Source organism: Anopheles funestus, chromosome 2RL (genome assembly GCF_943734845.2).
Source record: "Anopheles funestus chromosome 2RL, idAnoFuneDA-416_04, whole genome shotgun sequence".
Lineage (NCBI taxonomy): Eukaryota > Metazoa > Arthropoda > Insecta > Diptera > Culicidae > Anopheles > Anopheles funestus.
The window spans coordinates 53,546,102-53,571,241 of NC_064598.1; the positions used below are offsets into that span (position 1 = coordinate 53,546,102).

At 43.5% G+C, this 25,140-nt stretch overlaps 3 protein-coding genes and 1 non-coding gene across 7 annotated transcripts; 2 read left to right on the forward strand and 2 right to left on the reverse strand.

The window, feature by feature from the left end:
- Nucleotides 1–4,981: 4,981 nt before the first annotated feature.
- On the reverse strand, nt 4,982–7,923 carry LOC125763168 (histone acetyltransferase KAT2A). Its single transcript, XM_049426017.1, has 7 exons — nt 7,650–7,923; nt 7,108–7,553; nt 6,239–7,048; nt 5,879–6,159; nt 5,363–5,813; nt 5,194–5,286; nt 4,982–5,121 (listed from the first exon to the last, which is right to left on the reverse strand). The coding sequence occupies exons 1-7, from the start codon at nt 7,785–7,787 to the stop codon at nt 5,055–5,057; spliced, it is 2,286 nt and encodes a 761-aa protein (XP_049281974.1). The 5' UTR covers nt 7,788–7,923; the 3' UTR covers nt 4,982–5,054.
- Nucleotides 7,924–9,400: 1,477 nt separating this feature from the next.
- On the forward strand, nt 9,401–10,654 carry LOC125763183 (lipid droplet-associated hydrolase). The gene is made up of 2 exons (XM_049426035.1): nt 9,401–9,767; nt 9,849–10,654. Exons 1-2 carry the CDS (start codon nt 9,461–9,463, stop codon nt 10,574–10,576), a joined length of 1,035 nt encoding a protein of 344 aa, XP_049281992.1. The 5' UTR covers nt 9,401–9,460; the 3' UTR covers nt 10,577–10,654.
- Nucleotides 10,655–10,833: 179 nt separating this feature from the next.
- Trnae-uuc (transfer RNA glutamic acid (anticodon UUC)) lies at nt 10,834–10,905 on the reverse strand. Its single transcript has one exon. It is a non-coding gene; the product is annotated as a tRNA-Glu (tRNA).
- Nucleotides 10,906–11,230: 325 nt separating this feature from the next.
- Nucleotides 11,231–20,352, forward strand: LOC125763169 (glycerol-3-phosphate dehydrogenase, mitochondrial). Of its 4 annotated transcripts, none has more exons than XM_049426020.1 (8): nt 11,231–11,308; nt 15,886–16,020; nt 16,082–16,348; nt 16,419–16,531; nt 16,619–18,179; nt 18,263–18,386; nt 18,587–19,248; nt 19,789–20,352. In XM_049426020.1, the coding sequence occupies exons 2-7, from the start codon at nt 15,916–15,918 to the stop codon at nt 18,604–18,606; spliced, it is 2,190 nt and encodes a 729-aa protein (XP_049281977.1). In that variant the 5' UTR covers nt 11,231–11,308; nt 15,886–15,915; the 3' UTR covers nt 18,607–19,248; nt 19,789–20,352. The 4 variants fall into 4 exon arrangements, with proteins under 4 accessions (XP_049281977.1, XP_049281975.1, XP_049281976.1 ...); XM_049426018.1 differs by lacking the exon at nt 11,231–11,308 and adding an exon at nt 13,433–13,650; XM_049426019.1 differs by lacking the exon at nt 11,231–11,308 and adding an exon at nt 13,433–13,650 and having other exon boundaries at nt 15,889–16,020.
- Nucleotides 20,353–25,140: the final 4,788 nt, after the last annotated feature.

The window sequence follows — 25,140 nt, forward strand, 5'->3', positions numbered from 1 at the left end:
GACAGTGTTCAACAGTGTGCGACCGAAAACGATTGACGTTTCCACTGAAACACTTCGATTGAAATGGTAGAATATAAGCCAACTTATTCGAAATTCTTAAATAACTTTCTAATCAGGTTTTTCTGTTAGATTCAAGATGGTTTATTCACGATATACAGTGTATAGCCTTTTTACTATCAATGCGTACTTGTGAAACGGGTGTTTATATAAAATTAAACTATCGGTCTATCTAACTTAACATCTCTGTGGCGATCAGAGCGCTCCCTATGAACAATTATTCGAACTATGCAGAAATGTTGTTGGTGCAGAAAATAGATAGTGACGGACGAACATGAGAGCACGATACGTGTAGGTTCGGCACACTGCACTGAGGATATAAAAAATCGGTGGTTTGCCACTTGCTATGAGGTTTGCTACACGTAATGCAGAACAATCCGTTTGTAACCATAGGTTAAAAATGACCTCCTACGGAAAATACTTTCCTTCGCAATGAAATTCGATTTCCTTTGGGACCAAAGCTTCCATGTACGCTCCAAACAAGGACATTTTTCTTCTTGTCGATCTTTCGTGTACTAGCTGTTGTCTCGCGATATGTGTGAAAAGAGTAAACGCAAGTAGAAAACGGCATTTCATTTCCCAAACTCCTATTACTATTAGCAAAACTACACCAAATTTTTAGGAAAGTGGAAGCTCCTTACGAGTTCGTGTTCCTTACGAGAACGTGAGAAGCATTTTAGAGATTTCTGTAATTTCAAGAATTAAAACTTGATAATGTATGGGTATAGTTGAACAGATCTGTAAACCGTGTCTTTTTTATTTACGTTAGTGTATAACCTGTGTTCTGTATGGGGTGTCTTCTATCATTCTGAGTATCTTATTTAGAATGATCCTCAAGATGATCTTCGGGGTATAGAATCACAATTCTTCTTCTTCTTGGCTTAACGACCTTACAGGTCACGCCGGCCATTTCTGGCTTACTAGACTTATTTTACCACGTAGCCGGATAGTCAGTCCTTGCTACGGGGGGACGGTCCGGATGGGATTTGAACCCGGTCCGGCCGTGTGGACTGGCGCCGTTTATCACATGCACCACCGGGCCGCCCCAATTATTCACAATTTTTGTTATTGTTTAGCGGAGTAGCCACTGGTTGATCGTAGTCGGACTAATCTTGATGGACACTTGATCGCTCTCTCTCTCTCCTCTTGACTTAACAACCTCTAAGGTCATGCTGATGATTTCTGGCTTACTTGACTTATTTTCATGACGTATCCGGATAGTGAGCCGTTGCTACGGAGGGAAGGTGCAGATGGAATTTAATACCCGGTCATGTCGAGCGGAACCGGCGTCATTTTTCCATCCTAGTTAATAACGTAGCTCCTGCATTAGAAACCTGGATGATGACCGTACACCTGATCCAATTCTCAGATTTGGATACCGCGTAGGATATCCTAAAAGCTATTTACATTGGTAATGGCTCTTTCGATGGCTTGGAGACCACATCATTTGAGTCGATCCTCTGTCATACCATTGATCAAACTGCCAACTGGTTTTCGCATAGCTTCTTCGGATAGGTGGCGTAATTTTGGAAGAGTTGACTCTCACTTCTGTTATAAACGGGAAGGGGTCATAGTTGAGGTCATCTATAGCGTTCGGTTTATTGATTGGAACATTCGCAAAGAAGATGTCGATGATGTCATATTTCCCCTGGGCTGGTATGTGATTACCTGGTCGGAGTACACAACCGCGAAATCCCTGAGGTGAGTAACATCTGGCAGAAGAGACCCATTACCTTTGCATCGATGGGGTATAGATGGTATATTCTCATAGATGGGATATAGTATGCAGATCAATTTCAGAGTCTTAGTTTAGAATGCAGAGGCTATTCCACTGCTGCATTGCTGCAGATAAAAGACAACAGCTAGCCGAACAAAATCGATGCTTGGTGTTAGTTTTATGCCCAGTGCGTCTATTGTTGCGGCGTTGAAATGGAGAAGCAGTGGTTGCTGCTGCCATGTCGGCTAATAATGGCTATTTATCGACTGCTTGAGCTGGTCCGATCGAGCCATGCTTAATGCAGTTTGGAATAGATAATATCAATTCAAGTTTTAGGTACGTTTCAACTTCTAATGCCATGTCAACGCTATGACAATCACGAATGTCGCTTTTCTTCTATAGGGCGTGCGTTTCGTGCTGCTATTCTTTTATTACCAATAGCGAATAAGAAGCTCTTCGTGAACAGCAATCTGATGCGTGATTCGTGCGAAACCATTTCCGTTTTGCGGACATTTCCTTGAAGATGATTATGAGCCTTATACAAAAAATCCTTCTCTGTTGAGGTGGGCTCCTTCTTTGGAATAGCAACAACGCGCTGAAACAGGTTCTATTGCCAGTTTGGCAGAATAACCAAAGTAGCGGTAGTTCGCTCGGAGCAGAGGGTGGTGCGATCGTTAGACATACGGAAAGTCTTACAGCGTTTTCTATTCAGTTTAGACCAGCCGGATACTTTTTCCCTTCTCTGTGCACTTGATTTTTGACGCGGGTAGGCAAGCAAACATGCTGGTTGCTAAAAATCAGCTGCGTCGAGTAGGAAAAAGTGTAGCCGCACACCGCGTCTAAACTGAATAGAAAACCACTGTAAGCCGTTTTTCATGGTAGCGGTGACACTGGTTTTTTATCATGTCCTTGTTTGCGGTCACTAGAGTTTTCCCCGTTGCCATATATGCACGAACTTAGCGAATTGTAGGCATTAGAAATAGTTTGCCCGTTTAGCGAGTAAGGAATAGACGAGGCGTTGCTATTCTTTTCACTACTTTTATTTTCCCGTCCGCCACACAACGGGGTATTACGACCTGGGTACAACACTACACGGGGACGAGCCCCCACGCAAGAACAATTTTCGCGGTAAACCCTCGGCTTATATACTGTCGGTGTCGCGTGCCGAACCTGTATCGATCCCACTCAGGATCTTTCTGTCCTGGTCCCACAATTTCCACCTAACCTTTCTATCCTGGTGCGCAGATTGCCTACTAGGGGGTGCCAGGGTCGCCACTTCCGTTTCGAATCACCTTTGAGCAGGTGTTGCTACGTGGTAATCCAAAATTACGCTAGTTAGCTAGTTGTTATCCGATGTTACGATCGTACAATGGTAGCAGAACTCCTTAACTGCCTTGAGATCGTCGCCGTCAGTTGATACTATGTTCCTCAACCGGTTCCTATTGCGATTAGCGCGTTCGGCAAGCAGACATTATGTTATTGTCGAATTGATTCGCATTCTAATCGTTAATATTATATTATATCTCGGAGTCATCATTGATGATCGGCTGAATTTAAAGTAGCACCTCGATGGAAAATTGTGGGAAGGCTATGGAAGACCGCAAATACGATGACAACATTAATGCCAATCATAGGTGGACAGAGCAGCAGCATAAGGCGCCTTCCCGCTAACGTAGCTACGTCCGTAGTGAGGTGCGGAGCCCCAGCATGGGCGCACATCATGTCAGATAAGTAGAACCGGAAAGCTGTTGATAAGGTACACAGAGGATGGGAAAAGCGTATGTCTAATTGCGTGAATCATGCCGGTCTACATCACTCTTGAAGAGGTGACGTAGAAATTCCGCAACTTATGTGCGGGGGAACCTCTTGCTGATGGAGCAGTTATGTCATAGTCGAAGAGGAAATGCATGAGGCTGAGAGCAACTCAGTGAACGAGAAATGGACCTATTCTTCGTTCCCCGACGTTGGAACGTGGTTGGGAAGGAAACCAGGTGAAGAGAAATTCTTCGTCACACAATTTCTCTCCGGCCACCGTTGCTTTAGCAGTTACCTGCCTAGATTCCGACATGCCGCTTCACCACGGTGCGCAGCATGTGGAGACATGGATGAGACAGCTGAACACGTTATGTTGTTTGCTGAGGAGCGCTGAGGCCACAGCACTGCCCCTCCCAAGAAGGTATGCCGTTAGGTTATTCCGTGGGAGGGTGCATAGGGTTCAAGAAGTTTTTTTACTGTCGTGGTACTCATGGTGGTCTTTCGAAGATCCTTGTAAAAAACAAAACAAAATGAAAAAAAACTCTCTACTGCACTCCGTCCATTGTACTCCTCAACAGCAGTACTACCTTCCCAGGGCATGATGTTCCATAGGTCAGTCCGATCAATCAGACCATGCCTTCCTCTGGTTACGAGCTATATTGTTGATCATTTGTTCGGCTGTGCAGCTGATAACTCGCTCTATCGTACACCAATGGTCGGTTAGGGACATCGCAGGGGTAGAACACTCCTTGGACAGCGCTTTTGCGCCCAGAGCATCCGCGAAGTATCTTGCTGATCAATCTACTTTGGATGAATCATGTTGTGCCCAATACACTGGATGCACAATAAAGCAAATATTGTTTTGTGTTTTAGTTTTTGAATTCATTATATTTGTTTTATTTGGAGCTTTCATGTAAAATGCAAAATTCTTAATATTGTTTTCAAGGTGCATGCATTGGACCAATGAAGAGAGGATCCAGCAAACTATTCCATGTTACATGTGTGTTTCTGGTGGAAAGTTTTCAACTATTTCATAATATTATTTACTGTGTCCTATTGTTACTCTTTCAGTTCCAATGTTGTCGCTTTCTAAGCCAACCACTGGCATGTTGAGTATATCTTCCTTTCCCAGCGTTCCGGGCACTGAGCCAGCAACTGAAATGGTAACGTGTCGTGATGGACCAACGACACCTGGTACACTCTTTCTTCCATAACTACTCTTCGCATCCGATTTACTGTACATGGTTCCGTACGATTGGAAACCATACCGACGGTCATCATTAGCAACGCATTTTTTGTAATTTTTTCGATGTTCACCCACTAAACTGGGTGGACATTGAGTGGTATCCTTTTTGGTACTGCCGGCAGCCACGGCGTCGGCTACCGTGCTAGCACTTGCTTCGTCTTCGTCCGTGCCATTTTCGTTATCCTTATCGTTCTGATCATTATCTTCCTCTTCATCATAATCGTCGTCTTCCTGGCATGTTCCATGTAGTCTTCCTCGATCGATATTGTTTAGTGGACATCATTTATCCCATAGACCGATTTCTTTCATTTTGGTTTGAAAGTACCGTTCGAGAGTGTTGGCACAGCTGTTGACAACAAAATGATCGCAATTGTAAACGGAAAAAATAGGGAAAACGTTCTCTTCTAATCCAACTTACCGGTAGTATTCCGTTTCTGGAGAATTGTAGAGACGACAATTGGTAAAAATTCGAGCCATGTCAGCCATGAACAACCGTCTTGTGACGTAATATCTGCACAATTAAACAATTAAATACAAATGGGTTAATAGATTTCGTCATGTATCCTTATTTCATATCATAAACTTACTTATTCTTCAGCCGTTCTGTCATGGTTTTGAGATCCATCGGGTATTTAATGTGATCATAATAGTCAGGAACTTCCACCTGATTGACTGGCTTCAAGAATGGCCATGCGGCCGTATGCTGCCGAACGGCAAGCAACACTCCGCTCAGCGAATTGGCTAATTTATCCGGGTCAGCCGATTCCTCTAGTGGACGAGCAGTTCGCTGTGCTCGGAAGGTCGGTCGCCACCCTACTTCTCGCAGACCCGGTATTGATTCGATCGGTATGCTACGGACACCTTCCTTGAAACAGGTTAGCCCCGGATGCACCTTCTGTACTTCCTGCTGGCGCTGAGTGATCAGTTCCTTTACGATCTCTTTTTGCTTTCGTATAACCGAGCTGAACTGTGTATAGATCAAGCTGGGATGGAGCTCACAGTGCATCAGTGTGGCTCCCTCGTACTCTTTGATAAATCCTGTGAATCATTAGAGAATCTTTTAGTATTACCAAGGGACATAAAGAGCCTAACCATGTACGTACCAGCATACACGTGGCGTGCTACCTTAATATCTTTGGAAAATCCCTGCTTTTTGAAATATCCGATCGCAAACTCGTCCGCGTAAGTTAGGAAATGTTTAATGCCCCTTTGAGTGCTGTAATCCTTCAGATGATTCATTAAATGTGTGCCGTATCCCTTCACCTGTTCGCTGCTAGTAACGGCACAGAAAACGATTTCTGTAAAGCCTTGCGATACGAACGTACGGAAGCAGATTCCGCCGATCGGACGACCCTCTTTAATCAAGGCCAGCGTCTTATGTTTCCTAGAAAGTGATAGGGAAATAAAAATATTCATTTAACATCAAATGAAAAAACTTCATAAAAATTGCAAAGCAAACATACGGATCGAACACCAGTTGGCTGATGTACTCTCTGGGCATTCCAGGCAGCTGATGAGCGAAAACACTGTGCAACCCAAGCAACCACAGCATTGATTGCTTCGTCACGGCTTTCGTAAGAGAATTTCCAACCACGTGAAATTCAATTTCTCGACGATTTTCCTCTGCCTTTGCTGCCTCATCACGTGGAGCATTTGGTGGAAAAACAACCTCCGCCCGGCTGGAGTAGTTGGAGTCGTTAATGCGCTTTAAAGCCCGCGCCACCACTTCATCGGAAAGATCTTCACAGTCGGATTCTTTTTTGTAGCGTTTTGCTTCACCCAGCTTTTTACCAGTTCCAGCCAATGATGATGTTCCTTCATGCTGGCGTTTGGTTTTGTGCAGCAAGAGAGACGCTGCGGGTTTAAAGTTTGGAGACCAGATGGGAGAATCTTCGTTCACCACCTCCTGTTTGAGCGCCTCAAGGAATTTGGGTAACTGTGTCAGCATGATTCGCTTTTCCGGAGGCATACGATCGCGCTCAATTTTACAACGCATCAGCAACTGCTGGTAGACGTACTGATAGACCGCCTTCAACAGTGTACGACCGAAAACGATCGAAGTTTCAAAGTGTCGAAGTGAACTACAGAACGCCGGTACATGACAGAACACTAACCAACGCGTGTAGTTGATTTTGTAATTTGAAACGTCTTCCTGGTTGACTAAATCTTGCCGTGCGCTCGGTGCTTCAAAGTTCCAGTGATTCAGACAATGAAGAAACGTTTTAGCGACATCCGTCATCGAATCCAGCTCTGCTTGGTGCAGATGGCCATATCTAACAAAAAAGGAGAGATTGATTACAATTTGCAGAATGTCATAAACATACTCGCTTACTTATGCAGAACGAAGTTAGTGACAGCTTTCGAAATCGACGGTTGCTCGAATGGAGGATCTCCCAATGGGCCTCTGATAACTGCTTGCGTTCGCGTTAGAATGCATTGCCGCAGCAAACGGAACAAGTAAGCATATACCTTCTTCGTATCAGTATCCGACTCACGGAGCATGCTCATGTACAGATTTTCCACATCAACGATGGCTCCCAGCAGTTCGTTCATTTGTTCCTCGGTAATATCACCTAGGTGCTGAATGTGTGTCTCTAGGCTATGCTTGCAGTTTGGATTTCGACATTCTTCTGCGAAATCGGGACAATAATCTACCTCGACATCTTTGTGGCGATTTTCCTCCGGCGTTTTCCAACCACTGCAGCGGCACTCATTTGCCTGGCAAGACGAGTACATCGAAAGCTTCGTAAGCTTTTGATTCCTTGGTAGCTGGTACACCTGTGTTGGGGTACAACACATAGAACATTGCATATAATGATTTGGCTGTCTGTAAATCTGTATGAAAGATGGTGTTGCACATACTAACGCCCATACCTTTTGCTTCCGGAGCATGATCCGTTCGATGCTGTCCTGACGAGTGGTTTCCTGCGATCCACCGCTGTTTCCGCCATGGTTAGAATCAGCCTTTTCTTGCTTTACTTCACCGTTTTGATTTTTTGGATTCTCACTCATGCTTGTTCGTTATATTGTGGCTGAAAATTTTACGACAAGCTTGCCCTTCTTCACAGCAACCAAAAGAACGAATTCTGCGAATTGTTTTGCTCTGCTCGCAGCATGAACTGACAACCAAGCGATATTGCTCAAGATGTGCAGAGTGATGGTGTATTACGACTGTCAGAAAAATGTATAAAATTGAAATTTAGAAGTTTAGCGAATACTAGTATTTGGTGAAGTGCTAGTTAAATAATATAATCGTAAGCATCGTGATCTTCATTCAATTTTGTTAATTTCAAATAATAGAAATAGGCAATAGAAAAATAGTGTAACCCCGGCTCTAAACGCTTAGCAATTGTCGCGTTTGCGAACGCGAATCAGAAAAATTTTGTGAAACTCCATATAAAAAAATTGTGAAAAGTCGCTATACGTGTATTTTCAGCGAAAAATCGCGATTCGAAGCGCGACTTGACGCCATGACAGTTTTCTGTAATAACAAGGTAAACATGGCAATACCAAGGTAAACTAATACAAATTAAAAAATTAAATATTTTGAGTGTTATTAAATATTGTAAATTAAATTAACAAATCGAGTGCTATTTATTTTTTAAAAGTACGCAGGATTTGTATATAATTATTGTGAATGTCAATATTATTTTTAAAACAGAAGAATTGCTGTTAATTCAAAACAAAAATCCCATATCGTGGACAAATGCATGACTGCATTGTTTATGAATTTATTACTTGTATGTTGAACTTGCTTGAACAAGATAAATTAATTAATAACTAATTTATAATTAATTAAATTAATTAATTAGAAAAAATATTAGAGTTAAAAAATATTAGCTAGTCCACAGCACAGTGTTCGATCTCTTTTGGAAGCTGTGTTATGAATCGTGGTTATGAATACCTGTATATTGATGGTAGTTTGGAAGCTGTGTTGGAATTGTGGTTATGTATACCTGTATATTGAGGGTACGGTGACGATCATGAAATGAGAAAGGAGCCATACACGTTTGATTACCCGTATTCGAAGATTTTTACCTTTATGCTACTCGAAGCTGCCGATCTTAATTCTATTTTGCCCGGTGTATGACGCGGTGGGCAAACACATCTTCGTTCACCTATTTATCTTGTTACAATTCCTTCTGGCTACCGGAAAAAATTATAACAAGATTTTCCAGCGTTAAACACACAAGAAAACAAAACGGACAAATCTGCGGTACTGTTAGCAACAGCCGTTATTTGTATCACAAGAGTCAGCAGCATCCAGCCACGAGCTTTCTTGATGGTCCATTGTTTTGAAACATCGTCACTGGGCTTAAAAAACTTGCCTTTCTCATCAACTTCATCAAAACAATAAATTTACTATTTATTATAATTTTCTTTGTTTAAATTAATTTAATTTAATTCGAAATTAATTTCCCGCTACCGGCCAGATTGAAAACATAAACAAACCTTGCACGAGAAAACTTAAACAACCTTGAAGTCGCGCCGAAAGTCGCAAAATTTTTTGGGAAAACTGTGCTACGATTGTCGCGTTCGCAAACGCGACAATTGCTAAGCATGTAGGCACGGGGTAACAAAACTCGAAATGCTTAATCATCTTGCTGTTCTAAACCTTGGTGTCATTGTTATGACATATTTCACAAAATAGCCCGTACGTACGTTCGCTAGGTACCTAATTGCTCATGTTTTGGAATTTTTTTTGCGGAGTGGCGAGTAAAGTCCATCTTATTACTTCATCCGTTCGATCGAACTTCGTTTTGTGTAAGCATATGAGCAGTACGGTAAGCAACATGCAAGAATCATATCCAGTTATTGCAAAAGTTCCAACTCACATACTCACCTGGGGTAAGTGGATAGAGGAATCACTTGGTGATCAAAAGGAAATTGTTCTATGCATTACCGGCAATCCCGGATTGCCCGGATTTTACACCAAATTCCTCTCTACTGTATATGAGTGTTTGAACAAAGAGCTACCAGTGTGGGTAATAGGTAAGTAAAGCATTTTCATGCCAAAAATCACTTAAATAACAATAATATTCAATTCCATGTATCCCGTACAATCTCTGCCAGGTCAAGCGGGACATGATGAAGCTGATGAAAGTCCTTACAAGAAGCCGGTACCAGCGCTGAGCGGAAACGAGAATATGTACAACTTGAAGGGGCAGTTGCAACATAAAATAGAATTCATAAGGAAGTATGTTCCAGAGGATGTAAAAATTCATCTGATCGGTCACTCTATCGGAGCGTATATGGCGTTGGAGCTGTTGAAACTTCCCGACATAAGCGACCGTATTAAGCATTGCTACTTTCTATTCCCTACATTGGAACGGATGGCCGGTTCGAGGAACGGATTTATAGTAACCAGACTCATCAATCCAATGTGGTTCGTTTGGCAATGGTTTTATCGAATGTTCAATCTGTTGCCATTGTTCATTCGTACGTGGATTATCTATATGTACTATCTGGTGGATGGCATTCCAAAATATTACCTCGGCACCGGTCTGAAGTACATGAACCCAAATGTCATCGACAAAATATGGTTTCTCGCTATGGACGAAATGAAAAATGTAACGGAACTGGATGTGGATACTTTAAAGGAGAATAAGCAACGTATTAAACTGTACTACGGATCCAAAGACGGATGGGTACCGGTGAGGTACTATCACGAGCTTAAACAACGCATCCCAGATATGGACGCCGAGCTTTGCACTAGGAAGTATGAGCATGCATTTGTGTTACGTTCAGCGGAACAGATGGGCTTTGCTGTCGGTGAGTGGATTTTAAAAAACCGCGCTTAAAAAGTGATATAGATAAGTGATACGAAAGGGTTAGTATAAAAATAATAATCTTTACATTGAATAACCTTTACATTCAAACATGTTAACATGTTTAACCATGAGCATGAAAATGTTGAAAGAAAATAGTATTATTTATAATGTAGTTTAATGTGGGTGATAATTGTATATAGCCCTAGTAATCCAACTGCTACTTCATCATAAATGTTGAGTTCCGCTTTTGTATAGATCATCAATAAAGAGTGGAGAGAAAAAATCATTTCCCATACCGGGAATCGAACCCGGGCCTTCTGGGTGAAAGCCAGATATCCTAGCCACTAGACCATATGGGAGATACAAGATTCTGGATGCTGTAAAAATATCTGTTCAAACTGGGTCAACAATCTGCGGTAGGTTCCATTCTGCATCCACAATGTTGTAGTAGTTTGTAATTTCTTAACAATATTTTTTAACATTTTCCTAATAAGGACTTTGAAAATGCAATCCATATTATTTTTTTTATAATTATTTTTATTAAATGAAATATTCGTTACAAAGGTCAGATAGGTCAGGTTACACCGACAGCTGTTGGATTTATTTTTTTCGGAGCTAGTGCTCCAACGTACTCTTTACTCAGTGTACGAACACGGATCATGCGCACTTTTTAGTTGCTCACTGCTCACCGAATGCTGAAAGGAGTGAAAAGTCGGCAGTCTCGAATAAACCTTCCAGCTAGTCACATTTGCACGGCCAACGGTAAGGATTGCGAGAGAGAGAATTCCAATGTCTGCTTTTGGACGGATTTTGTCAACATTTAATCGTACCTGATAGGAGTTGTTTTGAATGTTTCGTAAAAGTGTTATTGGTTTTAACTCCTTTAACACTCGCTTAGTTGTAGTGAGTTCTATATGTTAAGGAAAATGCGTGGTTACGTGTTATAATCAATTGCCTAACCAGACCCTAGCAGAGAAAGTGTTCTGTAATCAAAACAAACTGCAGTTCACACACAGTGAAATTAATGAAACAAATTTCAGTACATAAGTTGGACAAAATTGTGTTTCCCTGGTCTTCATAATTGTTAAATGTATGGCCAGTAATCTTATCCCGATTGTATTCCATTTGTTCAGCTTTTGTTACACTTTTCTTCATTGCTTTCCATACCACACCGTATCCTATAAGAGGACAGTAATACATTTTGCTTCTGTTGGTGGGAATTGTTTCTATTTCTGTAGAATATAGAAGCGAAACATTTAATAAAAATCCAATGGTGCCAGCAAGATCTACCGCAGCTTTGGCATGGTTTTGTGCGTGTGGGTTTGAGCTGTTTTGGTTTTATGGGCGAAACATTTAATAATCGGTCGTTCGTCTCAGAACGTTGTTAAAAAAGACAATTTTCTAACCTTTTTCCATCTCGAAGTCATCTGTCTATGTGTGTAATGGTATCCCAAGTGATGCATTTAAAGTAAAACTTAAAGGTTATTACGGGATACGAGTGTTCTTAAGTGAGTATGTGAACAAGAGGTTGTTGTTTAGTAGATCAACACACCTCTTATTTAGAAGAGGCTCAAGTCCTTTAGACAATTAAAATAGCGCAAATCAAATACAGACTGCATTGGAGCCAGCTTAATCGGAATGACATTGAAAGATGTGCCCTATCATTGTGGTAAGTGAGCACGCGTCAATATAATCATGCCCAATAAAACACTTCATATTCGATTGGTTCCGGTTGATACAAACCTTATCGATAAAACTAGTATCAGTGGCAAATATAGTATCCGTCATCGGCAGGATTACACAACCGCTAGGTCAACTGCATTCTGTGCATTAGTGTCGGTTACGGGTTTTTGGTGTAAAAATGGCGGCAAATTACACACTTGCGATTGTCACTACACGGATTTCGCACTTATTCCGTGATTCTATCAAGTAAACGTTGCTCGGTACAAGTGTGCACGAACTATGCACACCGGCATAACCACTTGTACCCTGGATGTTTGGTACACGCTTCCCACACACACACACACACACACATAGAAACAACATTCATAATGAGCGATCACCGGTGCAATAATGCACTTGCCTATCATGATGCATTTTCTCGTTCAGGGTCAGCCGAGCCCAGCGGAAGAATCCGTGTATTACTGGCACGTGATTTCTATTTTAAGTGTGTGAATTAATAAGCAACGTGTTTAATTAAGTATGTTAGTATATTTCGTAAAATATTTATAACATATCCGAGTCGAGTCAAATTAGACCCGCTTTTTGATTCTTCAAACGCTTGATCGAAAGTAATGAAGATGGAGTAAACACCGGTTTTAACATTTTTGTTCAAAAGAGGACGCCTGTTGGGTTTTTGTAGCATCAAATCGAACTATCACTAGAACTACATGTGTGTAGCATCCCTAATTTTTACGATAAAACGGCCAACGAACGGTGCATTAGGTGATCGACTTCTCTGAAAGTGCATCGATCGTCAGAATTGCTCGTACATTGCGAGCAGTCTACCCACTTCCTGTCCTCGAATTGTCTGCTTATTTATAGCATGTTCCACCTGCCGGCTGGGTAAAGCAATCCGGTCACCGACTGCATCTTACCGAGGGTCTACTATTAGTTGGTTCGGTATGATATAATAACCTACACGCCACAGCACGCTTCTGCTGTACCGTGTGTACCGACCACATATAGGCGTATAGTTGGACATTTGCCTGAGAAAGCTCATGAAACGACAACTGGCGGCGACGCGATGGAGCGCGAAACCGTTTCCGCAAAGATGATTCCGCGGACACGCTTACAAACACAAAGGCACGAATTCGATACGAACGGACGCCGATGGCAAATGGCTGGGCCAGCTTGCAAGTGGGAGGGATATCGATGCCAGCGATGATATATCCGTTCACTTGCTCACCGGACGTCGCAGCCTCAAGTCGTTTCGATCGCTTGCAAACGGGTTGCAAAGCGTTCTTGTGAAGGGCATTCGAGCTTAGACCGAGGCTTAGACTGCTACTGTTGTGTCCGCTGCTATCGCGGCATACAACGGAACCTGTCTCTACGATAGACAGCATCATCCACCATCGGAGTATCGCCCGTCAACACTGTTCAAGGTAAAAGGGGGCAATCTGTGTCCAGCACAAAGCACAGCAAAACCAAGCTCTCGTATCCCTTGAAGCGCTACGTAATGAACCGAGTGATCGTATAGTGTGATCGTGTTCTGTCTAATTCATCTGTGATTGATTCGTCCCGCCATTATGTAATCGGAAATTCCGCGCCTAAAACACGTCGACAGGTGCTCTTTCCTGGTACACGCGTGTGTACGAAACACCAGGACGAAGAAGGACAATAATGCCACTAGCTCTAAAGTTCATAGCTAGAGCAGTAGTGCGGGAAATTTTCGGAATCGAAAGGCATAAGCCAAGTGTTTTAAATTGGAACATGGAATGAAAATAAAAGTGCTTGCGACATCTTTACCTGTTAGTGAGTGATGATGTGAGCGATCCTTTTTGGCGCTTTCGATCCTTTACATAACATCTCCCATGATAATGGGTACGATCAAACGAAACTCTTGATCCCACAGTGAACAAATTGCACGATCTCCCTTTCATTCGGTGCATGTATTAATAGAACGGAATGTAAAGTTTTCTACCGTGGCCAGGTTTGATATTCCGTCTTAATTAGCTAACGATCGGACACAACGTGTGTGTCACTGTGTGCCGGTGTTAGGCGGCTACGTGAAGAAACTGTCCACAATAGAAGTCACTGAGATTTTCTATTACTTTTTTTTCTTGTTCCTTCAGACCCGGTGGCAATGTACCCAAGTGTACAGTTAAATATTTCGCACAAGAATGACTCTAAGCGTGATCAGTTCGATCAGCTGTGCACGAATGTGTTTATCGGTGCGTTTCGTCTTTTGGTTCACTACGAGGTTTAAACAGGACACGATCATGCGCCTTCCCTGTGTTGTGATCACGTGACTGTGCGATGTATCGGATGTAGGCATGGTGTGCGATGTTTAATACCAATGTGTGATCATGAATTGAAATGCACCACATGTAGAAACGATTAGACCTTGCATTATGACCAGCTGTACTGTATAAAACATAGCCACATCGCTGTTAGGCGTCGTTGATGAGTCATCGGCGTCGGTAGCATGCTTTGCGATGATGTCATTGAAACGAAGCTTACAACAGACGATTCGCACGCATCGCTACATTTGCTGTGTATAATGTTTCTCAGTTAAAACGAAGTTACGCTCAAAATGAGCGAGACTTTAGTGCCGGTTTTTGCTCGGTTATTGCTTATTGTTTACGATCCAGCCAAACAATCCACGATCGAGCGGGAACCGTTTGCCGACGCAAACTTGTTTCCTTTTTGGATTTTCGCACATACAACATTTAGTACGATGGAGAATGTCTTCAAGGCCAAACATAAAATTTCGTTGTGCTTCTGAGTCTTATTCGCTATATGCCATCACCCGATCATCAGCCGGCGCACCCGAACAGAACCATCACATGTCAGAGTGTATCTGTGATGTTTTACTCATATTTACCCCACCTTCTCGATATCTCCTTTATTTGACCTCTGCACACGGTAAAGTTTGCTCTGTGGCAGTCTATCATTATAGCACCCTTTGAGTATACCGGCACACGGGCATCGTCTTATCACGTGTAGCTGAAATTACAATTCACTTCCAAAACCGTGAAATTCCGTGAAAAGACACAACCATATGTTTCGACCACAAATAAAAATTGCCCGTAATGTATTGCGTTCGTCTGCGTATCGGCATTTATCTCTAGGATGACGCCGCGCAGCAATAAAACGTAAAATAATTGCTTTTTGTTGTACCTACCCAACACTACTGTGATATTTCTGGCCATGGTCAGTAGAAAAAAAACCTCCATAGACACCCATCCAATGGTTTCCGATTATTACATCCACATCACCTGTTTGTGATGCGCTGCAGAGATGAAATAGTGAGGAACAGCCGCACTAATACGACGATTCCGAGTCGGTCAGTTTAAATGGCGAATGAAGTTCAAGTGCTTTCGTTCGTTGGCGGGAAGAGAACGTTGTTTACTGATGGGGAATGGAATTTGCATCCACAATGCAATGTAATGTGAGCAAATTTATTATCAGCCCTATCTATAATGTAGCACGTGTCTGAGTTTACACGGGATGTTTTTTTTTGTAGCTGCACTCATAGATGAACAAACACTACTTCATGGTTTGTTTGGTCTATTTAATTTATAGTGAAATGAAGTGTAGTTTATTGGTGAAACTAGACTAACCTTTACAATTCTTAATTTAATTGATTATTTCCATGCGCATCATCATCATTGCAGCAGTGTTTCGCACGCACCCGCTAATCAGCAATGGCATCGAGACTTCGAAAGTTCGGCGTGACAGCAGCCGGTATAGCGATAGGGGCCGCTCTGTCCACCTATGCCCTTCAGCACAAAGATATGCCACAGTATCAGGTAAGATCATATAGCTGGAACAATATGTGTAACATTTTAACATTTTTCCTTCCTTTATTAGGTTCAAATGGAGGAAATGCAACGTGTTCGGCGTAAGCGCACACTGCCTCCACGATCAGAACAGATCCGGGCGTTGCAGGGTGGTGAAGAGTACGATGTGCTAATCATCGGTGGTGGAGCTACTGGCGCTGGCTGTGCACTGGATGCGGTCACCCGAGGTCTTAAAACGGCGCTGGTCGAAGCGGACGATTTTGCTAGTGGTACCTCGTCGCGATCGACCAAGCTGATCCACGGAGGCGTACGATACCTGCAGAAAGCTATCCTCGGTGTAAGAAAAGTGTAGTTTATTTTCTTGTTGGATGTTTGATATTTGAATGCTCATTTCTTTGCGCGTACAGTTGGATATCGAGCAGTATCGAATGGTCAAAGAGGCTTTGCACGAGCGTGCTTCAATGTTGCGATCGGCTCCACATCTGACGCGACCTCTGCCGATCATGCTACCCGTTTACACGTTAGTTTATTGTTGTACAACTGTACAAATTATACCGTACAAAGATGTTAATGCATATCTATTTGGTGCTATTTTGGATTTTTTTAGCTGGTGGCAGATCCCGTACTTCTGGGTTGGTATCAAGGCGTACGATTTCGTTGCCGGTGATCGTAATGTGAAAAGTTCGTACTATCTTTCGAGGGCGGACGCGCTCGAACTTTTCCCAATGTTGCGCGGTGATAAACTATGCGGAGCTATCGTCTATTACGACGGGCAACAGGATGATGCGCGTATGAACCTCGCCATCGCACTGACCGCGGCCCGTCATGGTGCCTCCATTACGAATCACGTCGAGGTGTTGGAGCTGTTAAAGAAAAAGGGCGATGACGGTAAGGAAGTGTTGTGCGGAGCGAAGGTTCGCGATAATATGAGCAAAAAGGAATGGACGATCAAAGCAAAGTGTGTCATTAACGCGACCGGTCCATTCACCGATTCGATCCGTAAGATGGATAACCCGACCGTGAAGGAAATCTGTTGCCCCAGCTCCGGTGTGCACATCGTACTGCCAGGCTACTACAGCCCGCAGCAGATGGGTCTGCTGGATCCGGACACATCTGATGGACGTGTTATCTTCTTCCTGCCCTGGCTGAATGGCACCATTGCCGGCACAACCGACTCTCCGTGCGATGTAACGCGCACTCCAACTCCCACCGAGGACGAGATTCAGTTCATCCTGAGCGAAATCAAGAATTATCTCAACAAGGACGTAGATGTGCGCCGTGGTGATGTGCTATCGGCATGGAGTGGTATCCGCCCACTTGTGTCCGATCCGAACAAGGAAGATACTCAATCGCTAGCTCGTAACCATATCGTACACGTAAGCGATTCCAAGCTGGTCACGATTGCAGGCGGCAAGTGGACGACTTTCCGTGCCATGGCGGAGCATACGATCGATGCAGCGATCAAGGCATGTAATCTTAAGCCCGAACGCGGATGTGTCACTGATGGGTTGTGGATTGAAGGTGCCCAAGGTTGGACTCCGACCATGTATATTCGTCTGGTACAGGATCTTGGACTGGAAGTGGAGGTGGCCAAACATCTGGCCATATCGTACGGTGATCGTGCGTTTGCCGTCGCTAAGTTGGCTACACTTACTGGCAAGCGATGGCCCATCATTGGTAAAAAATTGCATCCAGAGTTTCCGTACATCGATGCTGAGGTGCGTTACGGCATTCGCGAGTATGCCTGCACCTGTGTCGACATGATCTCGCGCCGACTGCGATTGTCGTTCTTGAACGTGCAGGCCGCACTGGAAGCACTTCCTATGATTGCGGACATCATGGCGGAGGAACTGAAATGGTCCAAGGACGAAAAGGAACGTCAGATAAAGAGTTGCGAACATTTCTTACAAACGCAGATGGGTCACCAGGCTAACCGCACCCTGAAGGAGAAGGTACCGATCAATCTATCCAAGCCAGAGGTGGACATGTATGTGAAGCGCTTCGAGACTATCGATAAGGAGAAGAAGGGTTATGTGTCGATTACGGATATTAAACGTGCCATGAAGTCGTTCGGCGACGCAGAAGTTAGCGGTGAAGAGCTGCACGACATTCTGAAGGAAATTGACACGAACATGAACGGACAGGTTGAGCTGGAGGAGTACTTACAGGTAAGGCTCCCTAGAAAGTAAGCAAAAATTACATTATAGGCGCGCCTCTAATTGTTTTTTTGTTTGTTTGTTTGTGTTTACAGATGATGTCAGCAATCAAATCCGGTTTCGTGTCGCATTCCCGATTTGCGGCTGTGGCAGAACAGGAGGAAATTCGCAAGGAACAAGAACGTCTACGAAAGCAGATCACCATCGAACGTTCTGGAGGTGGCTTATAAGAGTCCGATCAGGATAAACCGGTGGCCAAGATCGGCTGGCTTCACAATCTCTGAGCCCAGCGGATGTACTTGGCGCACCTTGGTTTATAAACTCCTGGCAACTCTCACAAGAAGGTAATGCCGATAGAACATGGGAACACACTAACGGGGGGTTTTCCCTTCTCTCTTTCTTTCTGTTCCTTTTTACAGCAACTAGTCAACGAAAGTGAAACTAAAAATATACGTGTTTATGTCTTCAGAATGACGCCACTAAAGCATGTACTACCTACACGATCGATATCTACCCTAAGCACATTTGTCAACCTTTTTGGTGACAAAACAAACCTCATTTAGAAACCGTTTTTTTGTTGTTAGCATGGCTGCATTTTTGTGTGTACAATCCATTTTGTGCATTGTGTGCAGTCGCCTACCTATTTGTACATGATTCCTGATTGTACAGTTTGTACACAGCAGTGAACTGATGGCAAGAAGTGTTATCATAATCGTTTAAACGTGCACCAAGCAAACGGCATAACTTATTCTATTTTCTAAGAAGACACCGATGTACATATAATTGTTTTAAGTCACTTTGGCGTTATAATTATGAACAACATATGCATCATCTCGCTCGGATGTCGTTTACTGTGTGTGTGGATATTTTTTTTAAACACCAAAAACCAACTTAACCCTCCGAGAGAGAATCTCGTACAAAAGACAACGCCTAGAATACCGTGAAGCCTTTCGATGCTAGTTCGTTTTATTTATGTACTTACGATATACATAACGAATTATCGGCATTTTCACCATTGATACAAACAGGATTCATGTTTTGCACATGCGGATTCGCAAGATTCATAAGCCAATTGCTATAGGTAAATTGATTAAGTTACTTAAAGGTGTTTTTTTATAATTTACGGCTAAGCTAATTTTTTGAAAATTAGTTCATCTACAAGCAAACAAACTTTAGAAACAAGACATGTTGATGATCAGAATAAAGCATGTTTGTTTGTAAGATGTTTTAAAAACCGTTGTAGTATTGTATTGCAAAGATTTATTCACAATACTTCAATATTCGACACGAATTGGATATCATGCTTATATTTACACATTCGTTTGTGTGTGTGGTTAACCAATCATTTCTGTTAGTTCAGAAATCATTTTCATTTCGTTTTAACTGTTTTGAATTCATTGTAATTTCCATAATGTGTTATTGTTTACCCATAATGTCACGTTGGAATCGTTACTATACTCGCACTGTGTAATTTTTTCATTACATTTTTTAGTCAGTTGTATTGGGTTTTTGTTTTGGTTCGCTTGTTCTTTTCTACAGTGTTTTTGCAAAAAAAATCTAAAATCTTTTTTTTTCTTTTTTTATCTTCCTCTATCACCCGTTTAAATGGATCCGTTTTTAGCAACTATAAACTCAAGAACGTACCTGTTAGTTGTGAGATTGGATGTTCTATGCACGCTTGCAGAACAGGACGAGTTCCTTCATCTAAGGAACAACAACAACAACAGCAACAATTGCAACAAAACAAAACTCTACTCATCTGTATGTCCAGCCGTTCTTATAAATCAGTTAATTGATGTTAGGTTAGGATATGCAACATACGTACGTGGAACGTACGTGGAATTTTGAACCACTCTCGATCTATCTCATCACATTTTATTGTTTGAATCATACGACAAAATCATAAGCATATTTCATAATCGTGTGGCGCTGCGAAAGACCGATATTACCGCCATCGGGCAATAATTACAAATTATTGAATTATTGCTTGAAAGAATCGATAAAAGCGGTTGTCGAAAACGAACTAAATGTATCGTCCGTTGAAAAATGTGCTTTAAAAACAAGCTTAAAGTACATGTTTTGGTTTACAGTTTATGTTTCGTTATGTTTGAAGAAGAAAAATTTTAAGATTAATAGCTAAGAAATAATTGAACGAAATATCAAAATAAAAGTTATTCGAAACAAACCTCAATGTGTGTTCATTTTAGTTCTCACTTTGGAAAAGGTTTGAGAAATGAGCTATTTAGTCAATCTGGTTGCCGGACAGTGTACAAAAAGGGTGACAAACTGGATTGTATAAACTTCCTCCTCAATGGTGCCTGTCCTGAATCCTGAAGATTCTTCTTCTTCTTCTTTTCTGGCCTGCTCATCGTCGAGCACGTAGACGTAGACATGGCCTGGTCGCCAATCCGTTTCCAGGAAACTCGGACCAGTGCTGCAGTCCTCCATCCACGGCTGCATCCGATCTCCGACAGGTTTGACTCCACCTGATCCAGCCAACGAGCTCGCTGTGCTCCTCTCCGCCTCGTGCCGAACGGATCGCTGACGAGCACCTTCCTGGTGGGGCATGAGTCCGGCATCCTCATCACGTGCCCCAGCCATCGTATCCTTCCGGCTTTGACCACCGTCAGGATATCTGCACCGCCAAACAGCTCAGCTAGCTCGTGGTTCATTCTCCTTCTCCACACGCCCTGCTCGCACACACCGCCAAAGATAGTCCTTAACACCCGCCGTTCGAAAATAGCGAGTGCATTGGCATCCTCCGTTAGCAGAGTCCAGGACTCGTACCCGTAGAGGACTACCGGATGTATCAGTGTGCGATATATCGTGCATTTCGTGTGTTGCTGGAGGCTTCTGGATCGCAGGAGTTTTTGGAGCCCGTAGTAGGCACGATTTTCCTGCACAATGCGCCTTCGGATTTCGCTGCTCATGTTGTTGTCCGAAGTTACGATCGTACCAATGTAGCAGAACTCCTCTACCGCCTCGAGATCGTCGCCGTCAACTGATACTCTGCTCCCGAGTCGGGCTCTATCGTGGTCAGAGCCTCCGGCAAGCAGGTACTTCGTCTTCGTCGTATTGATCCTCAATCCAGTTCTGTCGGCCTCGCGTTTCAGTCGGGTGTACGCGTCGCACACCGCCGCAGATGTCCGTCCGATGATGTCGATGTCATCCGCGATGCCTAGAAATTGGAGAGAACGGGTGAAAATCGTGCCCCGGATGTCGAAGCCCGCGCTTCGCATGACACCTTGCAGAGCGATGTTAAACAGCAAACAGGAGAGTCCTTCCAATTGCCTCAGACCCCGGTGAAAATCGAACGATTCCGACAGCATGTTCAATACTCTCACCTTGCACTACACGCCATCCATCGTGGCCTTCAACAGCGGTACCAGCTTCCCTGGAAATCCGTACTGCTGCATGGTGTTCCATAGTTCGGTCCGATCTATGGTATCGTAGGCCGCCTTAAAGTCAATGAACAGGTGGCGCGTAGGGATCTGATGCTCTCGGCACTTCTGGAGGATCAGCCGTAGAGTAAAGATTTGGTCAGTGGTTGATTTTCCTCCAACAAATCCAGCTTGGTAACTTCCGACGAAATCTGTGGCAAGGGGCGCAAGTCTGCAGAAGAGTATGCGGGACAGGATCTTGTAGGCAGCATTCAGGACTGTGATGGCTCGGAAATTAGCACAGTCCAGTCTGTCAAGCCTTTTTGGTCCCGCTTCGTTGTTGCGCTTCTTGTCCTGGAAGAGTCGGGTCTACTGCCTTCTCAGTCGTCTGTAGTCTTCCACGTTCTGCCTGGTCTCTTGCTGGAGCATGCGGGTACGCGCTGCGTTTTTCTCGGATAGTGCTCGCTTGCACTCATCATCAAACCATTCCTTCCTTTGGTTACGTGTTACGCGGCCAATAGTTCGATCGGCCGTGCTGCTAATGGCTTGCTCCATCATACGCCAATGGTCATTGAGGGACATCGCCTCGAAGGTGGTGTCCTCCGGCAACGCTTCCCCTAGCGTGGTCGCGAAGTCCCTCGCCACATCAGCTTGCCGCAACCGATCTATGTCGAGCCTTGGGGTGGGCTGATAGCGCAGCTTATTGGCTGCGCACAGTTTCTGGCGTAACTTAACCATAACCAGGAAATGGTCTGAGTCGACGTTTGTTCCCCTGTACGTACGTACGTCGATAATATCCGAGAAGTGCCTTCCATCGATGAGAACGTGGTCAATCTGGGAATATGTCTGCTGTGGTGATCTCCAGCTGTAGCTGAAGCGCGGTGCGTACTGGAAGAAGGTGCTGCGAATGGTCATGTGCTTGGAGGAGGCTAAGATCGAAGCGAAGCCCATTGTCGTTCGTCTGCTGATAGGTGCTGGAACTTGCTATTGTGAGTTTGAATGTCTCCTCCCGTCTGATCTGAGCGTTAAAGTCTCCGATGACGATCTTGACGTCGTGTTGTGGGCAGCGGTCGTACTCCCTCTCCAACTGCGTATAGAAGGTCGCCTTATCGTCATCGGTGCTTCCAAGGTGCAAATTATGCACATTAATAATGCTCAGGTTGATGAACCTTCCACGAACCCTCAACCTGCACATCCGTTCGTTGTTCGGCCACCAACCGATTACCTTCTTTCGCATCGCACCTATGACCAGGAACGCTGTACCGAGTTCATGCTTTTCACCACCGCTCTGGTATATCATGCAATCACTGCGGTAGGGGCGTTCCATAACTCCTTTCCAGCGCACCTCCTGAAGTGCTACTATACCGAAGCCGCGGGCCCTCACCTCGTCCGAAAGAATGCGGGTACTTCCGGGTGCTGTGAGGGATCTGCAGTTCCATGTCCCGAGTTTCCAATCGTAGTCCTTATTCAGTTGCGTGGGTCGGTATCCGTTATTCCGATTCGAAATGTGTTGACTACTTTTCGTTGCATTTATATTGGGGGTGGCTTGCAAGACCTCTCCCCCAACGAATGGGGGATCCAAAATGCAATGGCATTTTAAAGATTATGAAACAAAATCAGCAGAGCCATGAACAAATAGTTTGAAACATGTTTCATGAATGGAACGATTGGCGGGACCAAATCGACTGGGCGACAGAATCGATTGAACAGTTTTGGGCTTGAAATTGGTCAATCCAACTTCTGTGTTGTTCTTTCAAAAGATTTGTGTGTGAATGTCTCCACTGATCCGAGTAGAGAAATGTCCACAAGATCTGTAAAGTATGATCACGTGTGTACTGGTAGGAGAAGTAAATAATGTTTAAAAATATATGATCTAGGTTGGATTGTCACTTACATAGTTGTTATATGAAACTGTATGTGGCACTATCTCAGAATCATTCACTAAAAGCGATGTCATTTTTGACCATTTCTTAATGCGAATTGGGGCTTTAAAGGTTGGAATAATCCATCCAAAAAGAGGTAATATGAAAAAGCCCTATTCAAAGACCTAGCTAAACTTTTTTTAAAAGAAGCTTTTCACTATTTAGATCAACGCCCATGTATAACTTCGATATATATGTAGAGGGATCTGAATCGAAATGTACGGTGATTACGCTTCAAAGAATATCTGTATCAGACCACGATCGCTAAGTAATGAAAAAATCTAAACGAAGCTCAAGTTTTAGAGGTAATTGTTTAAAAAATTATATTTGAAATTGGCGATAATTTATAATTTTGGGATTGCTTCAGGCTTTAAATGCGATACGTATCTGACTCTCGTGGGAAAATTTTCATACACACCAAGGTATGCTACTGGATAATGTTACTATTTATACTACAAGAAGAAAGTGAGGGTTCACACCCTCTTTTCCGATAAAAGCCAGATCAATGTCTACGCTGGGGCCTACATTACTCGAGCACACGAAAAGGATGGATGGCGTGGGGAATTGAACAGATGAAACACAGAATTCCCTTTTCTTCGGTTTTGGGAATGAGCGGTCCCTCCTAATCGTGTCTGGTTAAGAGCATTTTAGGGCCGTGGTCAAATTTGTTCACCATCCCCTGGAGCTGCACTTTGGAGTGAAAGAGAAACTGGGATCCTTTAGAAAAAAAGAAAGAATGAGCATGTGCGTACCGTACCATCCTAGAGACCCATGAGCATTGCGGCTACATGCTGAGAATGTTCGCTATTGATGTTCGTTTAATAAAAAATGCCAGGAAATATATACAAATCTTTCAAATAAGGAAGGCGGAAATACTGTTTCAGTCCTTATGTAGAAAGTGCTAAATCATGCTGGATACCTCTTGGATTCTTGTTGTCACATTCATCAACATTTCCTCCTTCGATCACAATACTTTTCTTACATAGCATGCTCTTCTCTTCATCGAAAGATACAATTTGAGGTGGTCCTCGGCACGCACAACGACCGTCTATTTTACGCACACAAACGTACCATCGAATCGCGAGCATATCCGCAAGGCCTCCTAGTTTTCAGTTTTCAATACCAACGTTATGCTTGCCTGCCTGCCGTTCTGCCAGTGGGTATGATTTCAGCAAGCCCAGCAAAGGGCCAAAGTACAGCCAGCGTTTGTGTATTCGAAGCCAAACATAAAAAGGGGCAGGCATTACAACGTTGCCGCTGTTCACGGATTTATGTTGGCATACCGTATAACAATATGCATTTCCTTCCCTTTTCACGCTCGTGTGCTGTATACACCGGAAAGGAAGCAATGCAGCATGTGCTCCGTTTCATTTGCTCGAACATCCTTTCGGCCAGACCCTCCTGCAGCTTACACGAGCAGGCAGGCAGCCAGAATCGAATCAAACTCTCTTGTTCCATTCCAGCGGCACTCTGTACTATTCTGTCCGTCAGCTTATCGCTGTTCGAAAGAATTGTTTGATAATCGGCTGGATCGCCAACGTAACGCCCGCTCATGAACACGTGGTCTTCCGAGGGCGAGTTCCATTTCAGTAAGGGACGTTCTTACACCACGGGCCTTCTTCGTGTGCCTAAAATAGGATCTTACCAGCCAATGATAATTGTTTTAAGCAA